The sequence below is a fragment of the Microcaecilia unicolor genome, chromosome 5 (genome assembly GCF_901765095.1).
Source record: "Microcaecilia unicolor chromosome 5, aMicUni1.1, whole genome shotgun sequence".
NCBI classification, from domain to species: domain Eukaryota; kingdom Metazoa; phylum Chordata; class Amphibia; order Gymnophiona; family Siphonopidae; genus Microcaecilia; species Microcaecilia unicolor.
The window spans coordinates 43,551,180-43,567,840 of record NC_044035.1 but is presented as its reverse complement, the minus strand read 5'-3'; the positions used below and the strand labels follow the sequence as shown (position 1 = coordinate 43,567,840).

The 16,661-nt window shown below is 44.5% G+C and overlaps 1 protein-coding gene across 1 annotated transcript in view; it reads left to right on the top strand.

The window, feature by feature from the left end:
- The window catches only part of PDZD7 (PDZ domain containing 7), a 170,731-nt gene that overhangs the window by 68,136 nt on the left and 85,934 nt on the right, over positions 1–16,661 (top strand). Inside the window, exon 12 of the mRNA XM_030204729.1 lies at positions 3,429–3,520. Within this exon, the coding sequence (XP_030060589.1) occupies positions 3,429–3,520 (92 nt within the window). The remainder of the gene's footprint in view (positions 1–3,428; positions 3,521–16,661) is intronic.

Below are 16,661 nucleotides of genomic sequence, written 5' to 3'. Positions count from 1 at the left end.
CACCAAATTATTTCTCCTAGACCTCTGCCCTAGCCGGACTTTTTTTTTAATGTTCACTTAAAGAATGTTTTGAAAGACTCAGTGCACATCCTTTTCTCTGACTAGATTTATCCTACTAAGCTTGCTTGGTTTATGCAGCTCTATGGGACAGCTAGCCCCCTTGAAGCTGGACAGTAATAAAATATTGATTCATGATCCCAAGATGTGCATTTCTTCGATGAACTGTGGACCATAATTTATGTATTTACATGAGCTTGAAATTTTTTGTTTGTTTGTTACATTTGTACCCCGCACTTTCCCGCTCGTGGCAGGCTCAATGCGGCTTACATGGGGCAATGGAGGGTTAAGTGACTTGCCCAGAGTTACAAGGAGCTGCCTGTGCCTGAAGTGGGAATCGAACCCAGTTCCCCAGGACCAAAGTCCACCACACTAACCACTAAGCGACTCCTCCACTAGCAACATTCCATGTAGAAGCCTGCACTTGCAGCCGCGCAGGCTTCTGTTTCTGTGAGTCTGACGTCCTGCACGTATGTGCAGGACGTCAGACTCACAGAAGCAGAAGCTTGCGCGGCTGCACAAGGTTAGGCTTCTACATGGAATGTTGCTAGTGGAATAGCAACATTAACATTCCATGTAGAATCTCAAATAGTAGCAACAGAATCTCAATAGTAGCAACATTCCATGTAGAATCTCCAATAGTATCTATTTTATTTTTGTTACATTTGTACCCCGCACTTTCCCACTCATGGCAGGCTCAATGCAGCTTACATGGGGCAATGGAGGGTTAAGTGACTTGCCCAGAGTCACAAGGAGCTGCCTGTGCCTGAAGTGGGAATCGAACCCAGTTCCCCAGGACCAAAGTCCACCACACTAACCACTAAGCGACTCCTCCACTAGCAACATTCCATGTAGAAGCCTGCACTTGCAGCCGCGCAGGCTTCTGTTTCTGTGAGTCTGACGTACGTACGTACGTACGTGCAGGACGTCAGACTCACAGAAGCAGAAGCTTGCGCGGCTGCACAAGGGCAGGCTTCTACATGGAATGTTGCTAGTGGAATAGCAACATTAACATTCCATGTAGAATCTCAAATAGTAGCAACAGAATCTCAATAGTAGCAACATTCCATGTAGAATCTCCAATAGTAGCAACATTCCATGTAGAATCTCCAATAGTATCTATTTTATTTTTGTTACATTTGTACCCCGCACTTTCCCACTCATGGCAGGCTCAATGCAGCTTACATGGGGCAATGGAAGGTTAAGTGACTTGCCCAGAGTCACAAGGAGCTGCCTGTGCCTGAAGTGGGAATCGAACCCAGTTCCCCAGGACCAAAGTCCACCACACTAACCACTAAGCGACTCCTCCACTAGCAACATTCCATGTAGAAGCCTGCGCGGCTGCACAAGGGCAGGCTTCTACATGGAATGTTGCTAGTGGAATAGCAACATTAACATTCCATGTAGAATCTCAAATAGTAGCAACAGAATCTCAATAGTAGCAACATTCCATGTAGAATCTCCAATAGTAGCAACATTCCATGTAGAATCAACAATAGTATCTATTTTATTTTTGTTACATTTGTACCCCGCACTTTCCCACTCATGGCAGGCTCAATGCAGCTTACATGGTGCAATGGAGGGTTAAGTGACTTGCCCAGAGTCACAAGGAGCTGCCTGTGCCTGAAGTGGGAATCCAACTCAGTTCCTTAGGACCAAAGTCCACCACCCTAACCACTAGGCCACTCCTCCTTCTGTAAATCAAACATCAAAGAAAGACCAGCGATACAAAGCTTAAAATCCCAACCCTTCCATCCTACACCCCCATCCCCAGCCTATGCAGCCTACCCTCACGCCCCATATTACCATCAGAATCTTTAAAATATACTACGTAAAAAGGCATGTTTTCCCCTTTTCCTTAAAATACAAGTAAGAGTTTCACTCATCTCAGGAGGTAAAAAATGCCAAGGACGTGTACCCATATAACTGAAAGCTGCACTCCTAATACACAATAACCTTACTCTATCCAAAAATAGAAGGGACAAAAAATTCTGGCCAAAGGATCGTAATGACTGCAAAGTCTCATATGATGTCAATAATTCACCAAATATCCCAGGTGCCTCCAACCAAAATCCCTTTAAAACCAAGGGGCTAAATATTCAGCTGGCAGCGGTCAGCGTTTCTTTGGCCACTGTTGGCATTATGCCTAGGTATTCAATGCTGGGCCATATCTAGGCACTGGCATTGAATATTCAGGTTTGTGTGGCCAGCTAACCCGTATCTGGTTAAGTGCAATATTTAGCACTTAACCGTCTAAGCAAAACTGGAGAAAGATCAGACTGTGTCTGATTTGTCCAGTTAACTTAGGCAGCTAAGGGGCCCTTTTACTAAGCAGCAGTAGGGCTAGCGTGTGCCAAATCGGCACTAGTGCCAGGGTGCTTCAGGCACACAGTGGTTCATTCCAAATTTGCCACGTGCGTGGGGGGCATTCCTGGTGGTAATCGGCAGCACGGCCACATTGCCACGCGCTGCCTGATTACCACACAAGTAGCAAAGGAGTAGCCTAGTGGTTAGTGCAGTGGACTTTGATCCTGGGGAACTGAGTTCAATTCCCACTGCAGCTCCTTGTGACTCTGGGCAAGTCACTTAACCCTCCATTGCCCCTGGTACAAAATAAGTACCTGAATATATGTAAACCACTTTGAATGTAGTTGCAGAAACCTCAGAAAGGCGGTATATCAAGTCCCATTTCCCTTTCCCTATTTGAGATTCTACATGGAATGTTGCTACTATTGGAGGTTCTAGATGGAATGTTGCTACTACTGAGATTCTGTTGCTACTATTTGAGATTCTACATGGAATGTTGCTATTCCACTAGCAACATTCCATGTAGAAGCCTGCCCTTTCAGATCAGCAACGCAGCGGCGCAGGCTTCTGTTTCTATGAGTCTGACGTCCTGCACGTACGTCAGACCAATGGACCATTGAACGCAGCACCTGGTCTCCCTCAGTAGCCAATCCACATCATTTGGAGGTACACAGAAGATCCTAGTTGGCAAGTCCATGCTAGGTTCTTCACATCCAGAAGTTAAGTGGTTATTAACTCTTAAGTCTACCTGGCAAATAATTACTGTTCTCCAAGAACTTGTCTAGAACTTGTTTAAACCTTTCTTCAACCCAGCCTTATGCATTTGTTCCTTTCTGTGTCATCTGTAAAAATGTAGGTACAATACTTTACAAACTGAAGATCTCAGTCTGTAGCACCACTACCTTAATAATGTCTTTTCTTGCCATTCACCAGATGTTGTATTATGTGTACTGGCCCAGAATAGCAGATGAACTGGGTTACAAGAGAACAGACGTCTTGTTATACTGTACTAGATATGTCTACTCTTTGCCTCTCCTCATTGGGTGCTCTCTTTTTTTTTGCAGTATGTTCAGGATGGAGGTGTGGAGGATTTGGTGAGGCCATTGCTTGCAATATTGGATCGACCAGAGAAGCTCCTGCTTCTGAGAGACATAAGGTAAGAAAAGGAAATGTAACTTTAGATAGATAAATTATCTATTCAAAGTTGCACCTGCTATTTGGTTGCCGCCACTTGGATGTATAAGAACGTAAGAATAGCCATACTGGGTCAGACCAATGGTCCATCTAGCCCAGTATCTTGTTTCCAACAGTGGCTAATCCAGGTCACAAGTACCTGGCAGAAAGTTATACAGAGGATACCGGAATTTCATTGCTTTGCCTACAGTTCTAGCCCCTGCCACCTCAAACCCCACCTCCTTCCAAATGCATAAATTCTGACATTTCCATGATTTGAATAGCCAGAATTTATTAATTCCATGGCCCTTCAAACAGAAACAAGACAGGTTAAACAGTCAGCACTCACTACCAAGAGTATAAGCAGTCGTTAATATAGGCTTCATCTGTATAATTCTATGTTTCATTTTTCAGAAAAAAATGTTCAGTGTTTGGTATTGATGTTCCTCAGAGCTTGGTTCATTATTCCCCTCCTCCTCCTCCTCCTCCTCCTGTGTTTTTCTTCTTGGCTTCAGGTCTTTCGCCTCTCGCAGCTCATTCTTTTGTGGAGAAAACTCAGCTCATCTCCTTGACTTCCCTATCCTCCCCATGTCTTTCTGTCTCCTTATGCTGAATTTTTCTTTCTGATCAGCAATCACATTCCTTGTTCACTCCCAGAGTTGATTTTCATTAACTCCCTTTTCTGACATTTGGTGTCCTCTGTGATCCCTTCCTCTCCCTCCCTCCCTCCCTCCCTCTCTCTCTCTCTCTCTCTGTTCACATACCCATTCTCTGTTTTCTGTTAAGAAAAGTGCACCCTCTTTACACATGGGGTCAGTTCTATAATTTGGCACCAAGATAGACATGGGATAAACCCCTGCTTGCCCTGGGATTGGTAGCATGGAATCTTTCTACTCTCTGGGATTCCAGAATCTTGCTACTATTTGGGATTATGTTAAGTAGGCACCACAATGGGATGTGCCTAGCAGTTCTATAATGGCTCTTAAGTACATCTAATTTGTTCAAGCCCACTTTGTTGCATCAAACGTTAGGCCTAATGACTTGTGCTAGGTCAATGGCTGGTATAAGTAGGCCTGGGTATGTCAATCAGTGCATGCATCTGATAGTATTCTATAAGTTGTGCGCATTGTTTGGTGACATGCCTAGATGTCTTACTCATGCTCTGCCCCTATGTACGCCTCCATGCAGTTGCACGCTATTCCCCTAATTCTATAAAAAGTGCTAAAAATTGTGTGCACAGATTTGGGTGCATTCCCAAATTATATGTGCAATTTAATTGAATAACAAGCTAATTAGTGCCAATAATTGGTGTTTTAACAAGCAATTATTGGCACTAATTAGAGTTAATTGACATGTTTGCATGTACATTTATGCATGGAAAATTTTGCATGTGGCCCGAAAAAGGGGGCATGGAAATAGGAGGTTCATGGGCGTTTTGAGTTACACGCATAATTATAGAATATGGGGGGCTCCATGAGTAAATGTAGGCATGGGCCTTTGCATCATGTTTGTGGAAATGGCAGTGCCTAAATTTATGCGTGTGCCTCCTGGGCATAAGCACTATTCTATAAACCACGCCTAACTTTAAGCATGGTTTATAGAATAGCGCTTTTTGGCACCACATATAGAATTCCCCCCTGTAGTACTTATAGAATAGTGCCTAGTGCATATCTGTGAGTTACTACCAATTACTGACGCAAATGATACACCCACGTGGCACCACTGTTAATGGTGAATGATGTTTCAATAATAACAAATACTGGGAAAACTTTTAAACAAAGTACAAACTCTTTAACCAAACCCCCACGTACTCCCTGCAGGGGCGTATCTGCGTGGGGCCACAGGGGCCTGGGCCCCCGCAGATTTCGCCCTGGACCCCCCTACCACAGACCCTCTCCACCTCCCCCTCCCTCCCGCCACCAACCCGTCGCCGATCTTTGCTGGCGGGGGACCCCAAGCCCCCACCAGCCGAAGTCCTCTCGTCCGTGCAGGATGCAAGTTTCAACGCTTCCTGTTCTTCTGAGTCTGACGTCCTGCACGTTGTCTGACGTCCTGCACGTACAACGTGCAGAACGTCAGACTCAGAATTTGGAATTCAGTCTGACGTCCTGCGCGTTGTACGTGCAGGACGTCAGACTCAGAAGAACAGGAAGCGTTGAAACTTGCAGCGGCACAGCCTGCATGGAAGAGAGGACCTCGGCTGGCGGGGGGTTGGGGTCCCCCGCCAGCAAAGGTAAGTGACAGCAGCGGGGGAGGGTGTCATTGGTGGCGAGGGGGGGGGTCCAGAAATGGCAGGGGGGGATCGGTGGCGCCGGGGGGGGGGGGGGCTAAAATGTGCCCCCTCCCTCTGGCCCCCCCTACCGCCCGAGTCCAGATACGCCCCTGACTCCCTGTTGTTCAATCAGTACAATTTTACCTAAATATTTCAATTTCTTTAATATATAGATATAAACAAATATGGACAATACAAAACATACAACCCCATCCTTATTCAGTACCATCAGGTGTTGCTTTCAGTATAAAGGTTGGCATCCAGTGCCTTCTGGTAATTTTTCTGTTCTCTCTCTCTTTCATTTCCATTATGGAAGAATTGCAGCCTCTTAGGGACCTGAAATAAATAAATGATATAAGATCAGCAAGGGTGAAAAGGTCATCATGGAACAGAAAGAATACTAAAGCTCCATGGCAGTGAGGTCATGTCCAAGACTTGAGGACGCTCTTATTTTGCAGCATGTTTACAATCGTGTCATTGTAAAAGTTCTGTAGATAATAATTGTTGAATTGAACCTACTTTTCCAAGTGCTGTTAAAGGTGTATTATAGCATTTCTTTCAAATTCAGGTAGAATAAGTGCCAACAGGAGATTGAGTGTCAGTAGGGAAGTAGATGACACATACCATTTTCTGACATCCCTGCTATTCCCTATCTAATGAAATTAGGTTCGCTTAGAAGGCACAACATACTTTGACATAGAAGGTTGCAAAGTTGATATGGCCTGGTTAGGTTTTTTACTGTTTGGTATCTAATTAAAGAATAAGGCTCAAAACACAGATTTTTCTGAAGTTTTCCAGGACTCAATGTCAAAGTTCCCTGAGATGCAAGAGAACGAGTAGGGACTCTGAGCAAGAATCTTTGAAAGATTCTTTTGAAGGAGCAACCTGTCCCGGGTTTCTAGCCATATGGGAGTCATCCAGACTTATGAACATTGTGAAAGAGTAGAAATGCATCCAAGAATAGCTCAGCCTTCTGGGAGTATGTGCCTACAAATTGAAGAGTTTCTATACCCAGGAGAGAGGTAGCCGGAGGAAATATTTTTTTCACTCAATGAATAGTTGAGCTCTGGAACTCTTTGCCAGAGGATGTGGTAACAGCGGTTAGCGTATCTGGGTTTAAAGAAGGTTTGGACAAATTCCTGGAGGAAAAGTCCATAGTCTGCTATTGAGACAGACATGGGAAGCAGCTGTTTGCCCTGGGATTTGTGCCATGGAGTGTCGCCATGATTTAGGTTTCTGCCAGGTACTTTTGACCTGGCTTGGCTACTGTTTGGAAAACAGGATACTGGGCTAGATGCAGGGCCGCCGAGAGACTAGGCCGGACCAGGGCAAGGCCGCCCCCCCCCCCCCCCCCCGTCGCTCCCCGCCGCTGCCGCCCCCCATCAATCCCCCCGTCACTGCAGTCCCCGGTCTCACCTACTGCCTCCACGGCTCCGGGCCCCCTGCATTCAAAGCGGAAGTCGCAGGTCGCCTCTCTTCTGGCCTTCCCTCCCTGTGTCCCACCCTCATCTGATGTAACTTCCGGTTTCCGTGAGGGCGGGACACAGGGAGGGAAGGCCCCAAGGGAGGCGATCTGTGACTGCCGCTTCGTATGCAGGAGGCCCGGAGCCGAGGAGGCAGGCAGGTGAGACCAGGAACTGCAGCGCCAGCAGCCTGACCCTGGCGCTGGGCCCCCTTGGAGGCCCAGGCCCGGGGAATTTTGGCCCCCCCTGCCCCCCCTTCTCAGCGGCCCTGGCTAGATGGACCATTTGTCTGACCCAGTATGGCTACTCTTATGTTCTAATATATTCTGCAGTGAATTGGCAGGCAAAATCTCAGAGAAGAGAAATCCCAGGAATGAGAAACTTTCATCATGGTGCAGGAAATCTGCCCTGTGAATTCAAAAGACAAGAATTCACTGGTTTGGATTTGGGTACCTATAAGAGGAATCCCCAAGAAAGTCAATGATCTCCTAGGACTAGAAGGGTTTGGAGCATAGGATTCAACTTTTCTAAACAATCAGAGGTACTAAATTCAATACAATTATCCCTCCCTAGACGTAGCTCCCCCGATATTCAGCTGGCAACGGTTAGCATTTATTTAAATGCTAGCGGTCGCCAGCTAAATTAGTCTCCTATATTCAGTGCTGGGCCATGTATGGGCACTGGTACTGAATATTGGGGGCTACATGTGGGCGGGCTGGGCAACTGAGCTTATGCGGGCCCAGCCGATATTCATCCGGAGCCTGCATAAGAGTTATGCATCCCCAACTGAATATCAAGCTGGGACCTGCATAAGCTTTTTAAAAAATTTTGAGCCCCCAATGCATCCCCATCCCCCTCCCCCTAGCTTGTGGCCACAAACCAATCCCTCCTCCCCTAAATGCCCCCCGCCCCCAACCCCTCAGTAGTTCAGGTAGGCCCTCCCTGGACCTACCTTGATCCCAGGTGGTGCAATGGTGGTCGTTGGGGGCAGGAGCTTATGTGGGTTCCCTGTCCAATATTTAGCTGGGAATATCGGCGGTTGGGCAGCGACAGACCATTTAAGCAGGCCAGAGCCTCTCCAACTTGCTTAAATCACTCTGAATATCAGTCTCTGTGAAGGAATTTGTTGAATACTGGGAGTGTTCAAGTATCCACAGAGTTGGCACCTATAGTTTGAACGTAGGTTTTGGCTAAATTTTGTATACAACCGTCTGAATTTTTGTTACGGACATTACTCACAAAGAACGTACCTACTGTCTTCACCAAGTACTTCAGTAAACAGTTCTATTTGTTGGAATGATGTGTACAAGAATGAATATTACTTTATTCCTGAATCCCCAAAGAGTGTTCTGAGCCCTGAGGGCCTTGAAGCAAGTCTTCCTACCCTACTGGAAGATAACACTCTGAAGTAAGTTTAATCATTAAGCAAAGTAGATGGTTTCCTGGGGCGGCAGCAGCTTCTGGAGGTCAACAAAGAGCAGCTACATTCAAAGCAAAAAAAAATAGGCCCTGACAATGACTCAAACTCAAAGAACCATCGGTGCATACTTTTATGTGAAGAGGTGGTGGGTAATTTTCAAATATCCCATTTACCCAGATAAATGGCTTTTAGAAATTAACTTCATTTGCAGCCCCCAACACCTCTTCTGCTCAGGGCCGCCGAGAAGGGGGGGGGGGACAAAATTTCATGGGCCCGGTCTCCAAGGGGGGGGGGGCCCGATGCCGCTAAGCTTCTTCCGGATCTGTCTCTCTCTTGCTCCTGCGTGCCGGCCAGGACCCAGATAATTGCATTAACGTAATAACCCAGGTGACCAAGGATATCTTGTTAATGCGATCATCCGGGTCCCAGCACACATGAGCAGGAGCAGTCAGACACAGAAGGTAAGGAACGGCGCGAGTGTTGAGGGGCTGCGCCACCCAGGTGGGGGGGGGGGGGTCAGTCTTGCCCCAGGCCTGGCTGTGTCTCTCGGCAGCCCTGCTCCTGCTCTCTAGTTTTAAAACCACCTAAAAAAATAGAAAAACTAGAGTATCTCACTCAATTGGCTGTTCCTAGACACCCAGTTTTGTAAAATTTAGCATGCATGGGTTGTAAAATCAACGCCTATATGTGTAAGTACCAGCACTTATACATTTTAAAAAAACCAAGTGATGCCACTCTTTTTTTTTATTTTCTTTTTTTAACATGTTCCGGATGTGCATCCTGCAAACTACATGTGCTTTTCCCTTCGGGTTTATATGTATTTTACCAAAGGCTTCACATTGGGAAGGCGGTAGAACGAGAGGACATGAAATGAGATTGAAGGGGGGCAGACTCAGGAAAGATGTCAGGAAGTATTTTTTCACGGAGAGGGTGGTGGACGCTTGGAATGCCCTCCCGCGGGAGGTGGTGGAGATGAAAACGGTAACGGAGTTCAAACATGCGTGGGATATGCATAAAGGAATCCTGTGCAGTAGGAATGGATCCTCAGAAGCTTAGCCGAAATTGGGTGGCGGAGCAGGTGGGGGAAGAGAGGTTGGTGGTTGGGAGGCGAGGATAGTGGAGGGCAGACTTATATGGTCTGTGCCAGAGCCGGTGATGGGAGGCGGGACTGGTGGTTGGGAGGTGGGAAATACTGCTGGGCAGACTTGTACGGTCTGTGCCCTGAAAAAGGCAGGTACCAATCAAGGTAAGGTATACACATATGAGTTTGTCTTGGGCAGACTGGATGGACCATGCAGGTCTTTTTCTGCCATCATCTACTATGTTACTATGTTACATTCAGCTCAGGCTTTTGTAAAATACTTGAGAGATTATGCGCGTCCAAACTTGGATGTCCCTTAGATCAGTGGTTCTCAAAATGTCCTGGGAGACCACTAGTTAGTGGGGTTTTCAGGAAATCCCTAATGAATATGCATTTATCAACTTATCACTGTGGGTTCACAATCTAAAGTAAAATGATGAACTCTACATAAGTTCAACAATACACATCACTTTATATCTATTAAATAAACTTTTACTAATCATATAAATGCATTAAAATCACCCTAAACACACACCATACTTCAAACATTCTTGTGTCTCTTTATCCCTTTCACAGTCCCTTTCAATAATAAATCTTGCCGTTTGTATCTCAAAAATAAATTTGCATGCACTCCACCAAACTGATCATCTAAATTGGAGCACTCCGTCTTTGGTTTGTATTTATGAGTTCGCTGTTACTCCCTATAACTCTTGTAGTCTATTCAATATCCAGTTTGCATTTCAAAAATTCTTGATCATATACCATGTGAGAGAAATTTGTATATAATAAAGGTGTCCATGAATCAGAACTAGAGTAAGAAGAGATCACCTGTGCTCAAATTCTGCTGAGCAATCAAGCATATTTCAATGGTATTGAGTGGAATAGTACATCCAACTTGACTTCTTCAAAAGGAGTAAGTTTCATGGCTTCTTAGACGTCTCAACTTATTTGACTCCTGATGCAGGTGCTGTGCGCTGAAACACGGCCCATGTTGGGTCATTGTTGGAAAAAAAATTGATGTCTAAGTTACATGATTAAAGAAATTGCATCCTGATTTTGAAGGCTCCTGGTGCTTCTTTTTGCTATATAATAGAGGTGACAGGCATGCAAATCTGTCTCATGCATGTGCATTAGGGATAGCCTGAAACGCCGACTAGCTGGTGGTTCCCCAGGGCAGGTTTGCGAACCACTGCCTTAGAGGACCTATGCAAAATAAGCTTCAATGGGTTATGATGTATACCTGTATTTAGAAAAGAGTATATATATAAACATTAACCTCACCTTTGCAATAAGTAGAAATTTATGTTTAATTAAAATATTTTTATTCTGATCAATCTATAGTTCTCAGCTGATTACATAATCACATACATAATAATTTTTTTTAAAACGGGACATACGAACAACAGCAGAAATTAGCTCAGGAGTCAAAATCCTAATTCAGATGTTAAATCATCATTCATCGCCCCACCTGTAAGCCTGCATAAATAACAGTCTTAAGCTCTTATTTGAATTTCTTGAAATCCATATTATTCCTTAATCACAATAGCAACTTATTCTAATAAGCTGGACCTGCAGTATAAAAAAAAACTCTTACTCCTATACTCATCGGAACGTATCACACGATGAGATGGGATATCCAGTAACTCAATGCTCGATTCGGCTGCTATATATGAAGCCTTGTTGCTAATATTTACCCTTCCGGAAGCTACTAAGCTACTAAAAACTTACCTCTTCAAGCAAGCCTACACAAATGACTTGACTTAATTAGGAATCCTTCAGTGCTACCCGGATCTGAGTAATGACAGAACCTGAATTATGCTTCCTCATTTATCCTTTCTGAATTCATCCCTCTTCCAACCATCATTATACATTTTCCTTAATTAATAATGCACTATCCCAATTTCACCCTCTTCCCACTCCCAACCTCTTCCACCTTCCTCATCTTACTTACCCACTTTTTATTGTCCACCTCTTTATATATTATATTCAGCTGTTTTCCATTTTCTATTATCTTGTGTACCTGTTATATTATGTAAGCCGCATTGAACCTGCTAATAAGTGGGAAAGTGTGGGGTATAAATGTTACAATACAATACAATATCTCTGATACGTGTCTTAAAATCTTAAAAATCAAACAAGCAACTTTAAATTGGACCCTGTACTCAACGGGTAGCCAGTGCAAGTTTTTCAATACTGGTGTAATATATTCAAACTTAGCAATACTAGCCACTGAATTCTGTGCTGTTTTGCAAAGCTTTAATCTGAGTCCTCTGCATCCCCAGTAACAATACATTTGCATAGTCAAAACATGAGGTAATTAAACTCTGTACAATCGTTCTAGAATTCAGTGGTTTCAATAAATTCTTCTCTCGTCTTACCCACTGCAATTTAAAATAAACATCCCTGATAATCTTAAGTACATGTATTTTCATTGTCAAACCATTATCAAGCACCACACTTAAATCTCTCAGTTTGCAAATAGGAATAGATTCATTACCATGATGAAACACTGTAGGATTGTCAGATGAATCATAAGTTGTCAATAACAGAATCTGAGTCTTGTTAATATTTAATTTCAGACTATTTGCAGACATCCAACAGTTAATAGATTGCATTATTTGTTATAAATTGTGCAGTATTGATTCTAAGAGCCTATTTTATAAAGGTACGTAGGTACATTGTGCATTAAACATAGGCTTGCTGTTATAAAATTATATCTTGAGAGCAGTGCATTGTGGAAGCCAAGCCCCATTGAATATCTATCATGGTAAAAGTGACACTATTTGTCCTGCCAGTAGGAAGTAGAGGAAAAGGGTTACTGGATCTTGGACCATCCCCCATGGTGACATCATCCAATTTTGCCTGCAGCCTTAAAAGGCCTTCTGACTGTGGCACACAGCCTCAGGTATGTGCCGGAAGGAGTGTACCCAAAGGGGTATGAATCTTTCGCGCTCCTTTGGTGCCCATGAAGGGCCCAAGAGTTGGTTGTGAGAATCTTGGAGGTAGATGACTTTGGGATAAGACTCAAGGGGAAAAGAAAAATCAAATCAAAATCTGCAATGCCTGGGGCCACGACTGGAGTACAAGGCCCTATGGATCAGAGTGTACACTTTGTTCAAGCAAAGAAAGAGTACTCACTCAGAAGCAGACCAGTCAGTTGAGGCTTTCCATAAATCTGGGTTTTCTCTGAATCTGGAGATTAAAAAATACTCCACTGCCCCTTCTGTAGGTAGGAGTAGACTGTTGGGCCTTAGCTGGTATGCCAGGCTAGGAAGGTAAGTCTATTCAATTGCATATGAAATCCTCCATCACAGAAGTTCATGCACCTGTTTTAAAAATCCTGCTCCCTAGAGTGCTTAACTTACCAGTTACTACCTTGGCTATTAAAGGTGAGGGGACAATATCTTATCAGGAGAACATTTTGCTGCTGAGCATTTGAAGGATTGTGGCACAAAGCAAATCCCTATTACAAAAGGTTTGGCTTGCAGCTGGTTAATTTTTCTAAGGTAATGATAGCAAAGATGGAAGGTTACGATATGGAATATGCTCACGGGAGTACTCGGATTTCCAGAATTGAAACTCCGATGGGAACTTTGCAGTCTACTTCTGTGGCTAGCAGTAAAGAACGCTTGTCTTTACATTGCAGCCTGAGCAGATGGACAACAGGGCCAGGATGAAAAACATTCCTTACGTTTTCTTAAGACCAGATTATTGTTCCCAATTGACCTGTTAAAGAAGTATGTTCATGAAGTTCTACAATTTGACTCAGTCGATGGTATTTCTGTTTCAAAAGTGTATTATATATCTTCTTCGGAAATATAAGAAAGTCATGTTAATGGTGGCTGTGATGAGAACATATTTTCTTATAAGTTGGAGTTGTTTATGGCCAAGGATATATGTTTTCCGATGTGTCTAGAGTTTTGCAGGCTTGGAGGAAGACGTTCCTTCAACTTAAAGACAGAGTGGTGGCTCTGGGAGCAACATTTTCCTGCGATTTCCTTGTAAATGTGCACTTAAAGATATTCCTTTTTGAGCTTGAACAGCTTGAGAAATTTCTTCAAGCTAAATCTAAGGAGGTTAAGATTATTATTTCATTGGCTGACTGAGACAGAATGGTGGCTTTGGGGATTAGTGTTTGATTAATTGAATTCTTTTTCTTTGTATTCTTTCTTCGAAATATGAACTACATTTTGGCTGCTGTTTTACTTTGCTATATGAGTTTGGATTAGTACTTTTTTCTTCTGCTTCTCTGAATATTTTCTCCGCCCTTTCTGCCTCGCCTCACCCTACGCTTGGAATAATCTTCCTGAGCCCATACGCCAAGCCCCCTCCCTGCCCATCTTCAAATCCGTACTCAAAGCCCACCTCTTCAATGTCACTTTCGGCACCTAACCATTATACCCCTATTCAAGAAATGTAGACTGCCCCAAATTGATTGACTGCACATTTTGTCTTTTAGATTGTAAGCTCCTTTGAGCAGGGACTGTCCTTCTTTGTGGAATTGTACAGCACTGTGTAACCCTGGTAGCACTTTAGAAATGTTAAGTAGTAGTAGTAGTAATTTATTATTTGTAAATTTATTGGTTATCAATAGAAATCAAACAAAATAAAACATGGAAAAGAAAATAAGATGACACCTTTTTTATTGGACATAACTTAATACACGGCTACCACACCTCTCTTCTTAAATTTATTGGAAAACTCATTCATTAAACAATAAAATATCTCCCCCCTCCCCCCCCATGTGTCTAAATGTCAACATCAAAATAGCAGATATAACTTTAAATGGAGAACAACGACATGGCAAATGCCAGAAGAGCAAATCACTTTGTACAGATAGTCTAGAACAGTGATTTTCAACCTTTTTCAACTCACAGCACACTGATGCAAAAATTGTCAAGGCACACCATCTATTTTTTAAGGATATATATTTTATCATTTAACAAAACAAGTATTAAGATTGTGTTTAAAGTTCAATAATTACAGTTTTAATGATTGTGTTACCTTTATAGTTTAATATTTTTTTATTGAAGACACAAGTTGGCAAAAAGCCAACAATACATTTGAAAGATAACAAAATTAGCCACAAATAACATACATTCAAAAACAACAATTTTAAAAGCAAATACCCCTCCCCCCCCCCCCCCCCCCCCGAACTGCTGGTGGTTATCACATCCCTTCACTGCATCTGATCTGTAGGTCTGTAGGCCTAAATTCCTTTATAATAGACTCCCACCAGTCACATGTTTATAGAACTACCCCCATTACAGGGGCGTAGCCAGACTTCGGTGGGAGGGGCACATTTTAGCCCCCCCCCCGGTGCCACTGACCCCCCCACCCCCCCGCCATTGCCCACCCCCACCATTGCCGATGCCACCACCAACTTTGCCCCCCCCCCCCCGCCGACGACCCTCTCGACCCCTCCTCCCGCCGCCAACCCGCCATCACCTACCTTTGCTGGCGGGGGACCCCAACCCCTGCCAGCCAAGGTCCTCTTCTTCCTGCGCGCAAGGCTTCCTTCTGTTTCTGACGTCCTGCATTTTGTACGTGCAGGACGTCAGAAACAGAAGGAAACCTTTTGCGGGAAGAAGAGGACCTCGGCTGGCAGGGGTTGGGGTCCCCCGCCAGCAAAGGCAGGCAACGGCGATGGTGGGTTGGCGGCGGGAGGGGGATTGAGAGGGTCATCGGCTTGAGAGGGTCGTCGGCAGAGGGCTCCAGGGCCAAATCTATGGGGGCCCAGGCCCCCCCTTGGCCCCATGTAGCTATGCCACTGCCCCCATAATGACAAAGTAATGAGGTCATACCAAATGGACACAATCTGAATGTCACACAGTTTTCACTATGTAATAATCTGGTTAAAATTTGTGATGAGAACTAGTAAACTGCCACAGAAGCACACACACCAAATCCAAGGACTCACTATAATTGAGCCAGTTAACAATGTATGGCCAAGTTAAAGTAGATTCACTATGAAGGCTCCATTAACTTCTTCGTGGCAGGGGCGTAGCCAGACAACAGATTTTGGGTGGGCCTAGGCAAGAATTGGGTGGGCACCAAGTGTTCACCCTCCCCCCCTCCCCCCCAAAAAAACCAATTATCTCAGCTGGTGGGAAAATGCTTCTTTCCGCCTTGGCAGCAGGCATGCACTGAAAACTGAGCATGCGCAGGTGCCGGTGTCATGGAGAGTATCGTTTTTGTTACCATCGGGGGGAAATCTTCAGCTGGCAGAGCTTGGGATTCCCTCCAGTTACCACTAAACATGTGCTACTGTTGGGTGGGCCTGAGCCATAAATGGATGGGCCCTGGCCCACCCAAGCCCACCTGTGGCTACGCCACTGCTTCGTGGTATCTGGATACACAAACTGGAGAATTTAGCCTGTTTTTGTTTCCTGTAGTGGTCAGCGGCGGCAGTATTGAGCAGCAATTCAGACACTCTGCTTACGCCAACCCAAGCCCTCTTTCTAATGCTTCCCACCTATGCGGAAGCTGGAAGTTACGTCAGAGAGAAGATTCCAGGGGTTGGCGCTAGCAGGCTGTCTGAATTGCTGCCCGCTGACAGCAACGGAGGAAATCTTATAATATCAGGTTGCAGGCTGGGGAGGGGACAGGAGTGAGGTAAATTCCCACGGCACACCTGTGAAGCAGCTGTGGCACACCAATGTGCCACAGCATACTGGTTGAAAAACATTGGTCTAGAGCTTCTGTGGTGTATTTGTGGTTTTTAAGATGTGTGTGCTGAGGAAGTGTGAACTGCAGTTGTAGCTGAGAATTGCTCTTATTGTAGAGGTGTTATTTGTACTTTGGGCGTCTGAAAACCAGCACTTAGACATCCATCTTGCATGAATGTCCAAAACCTGATTTTTAAAAAGCCAGGATATGGACATTTAA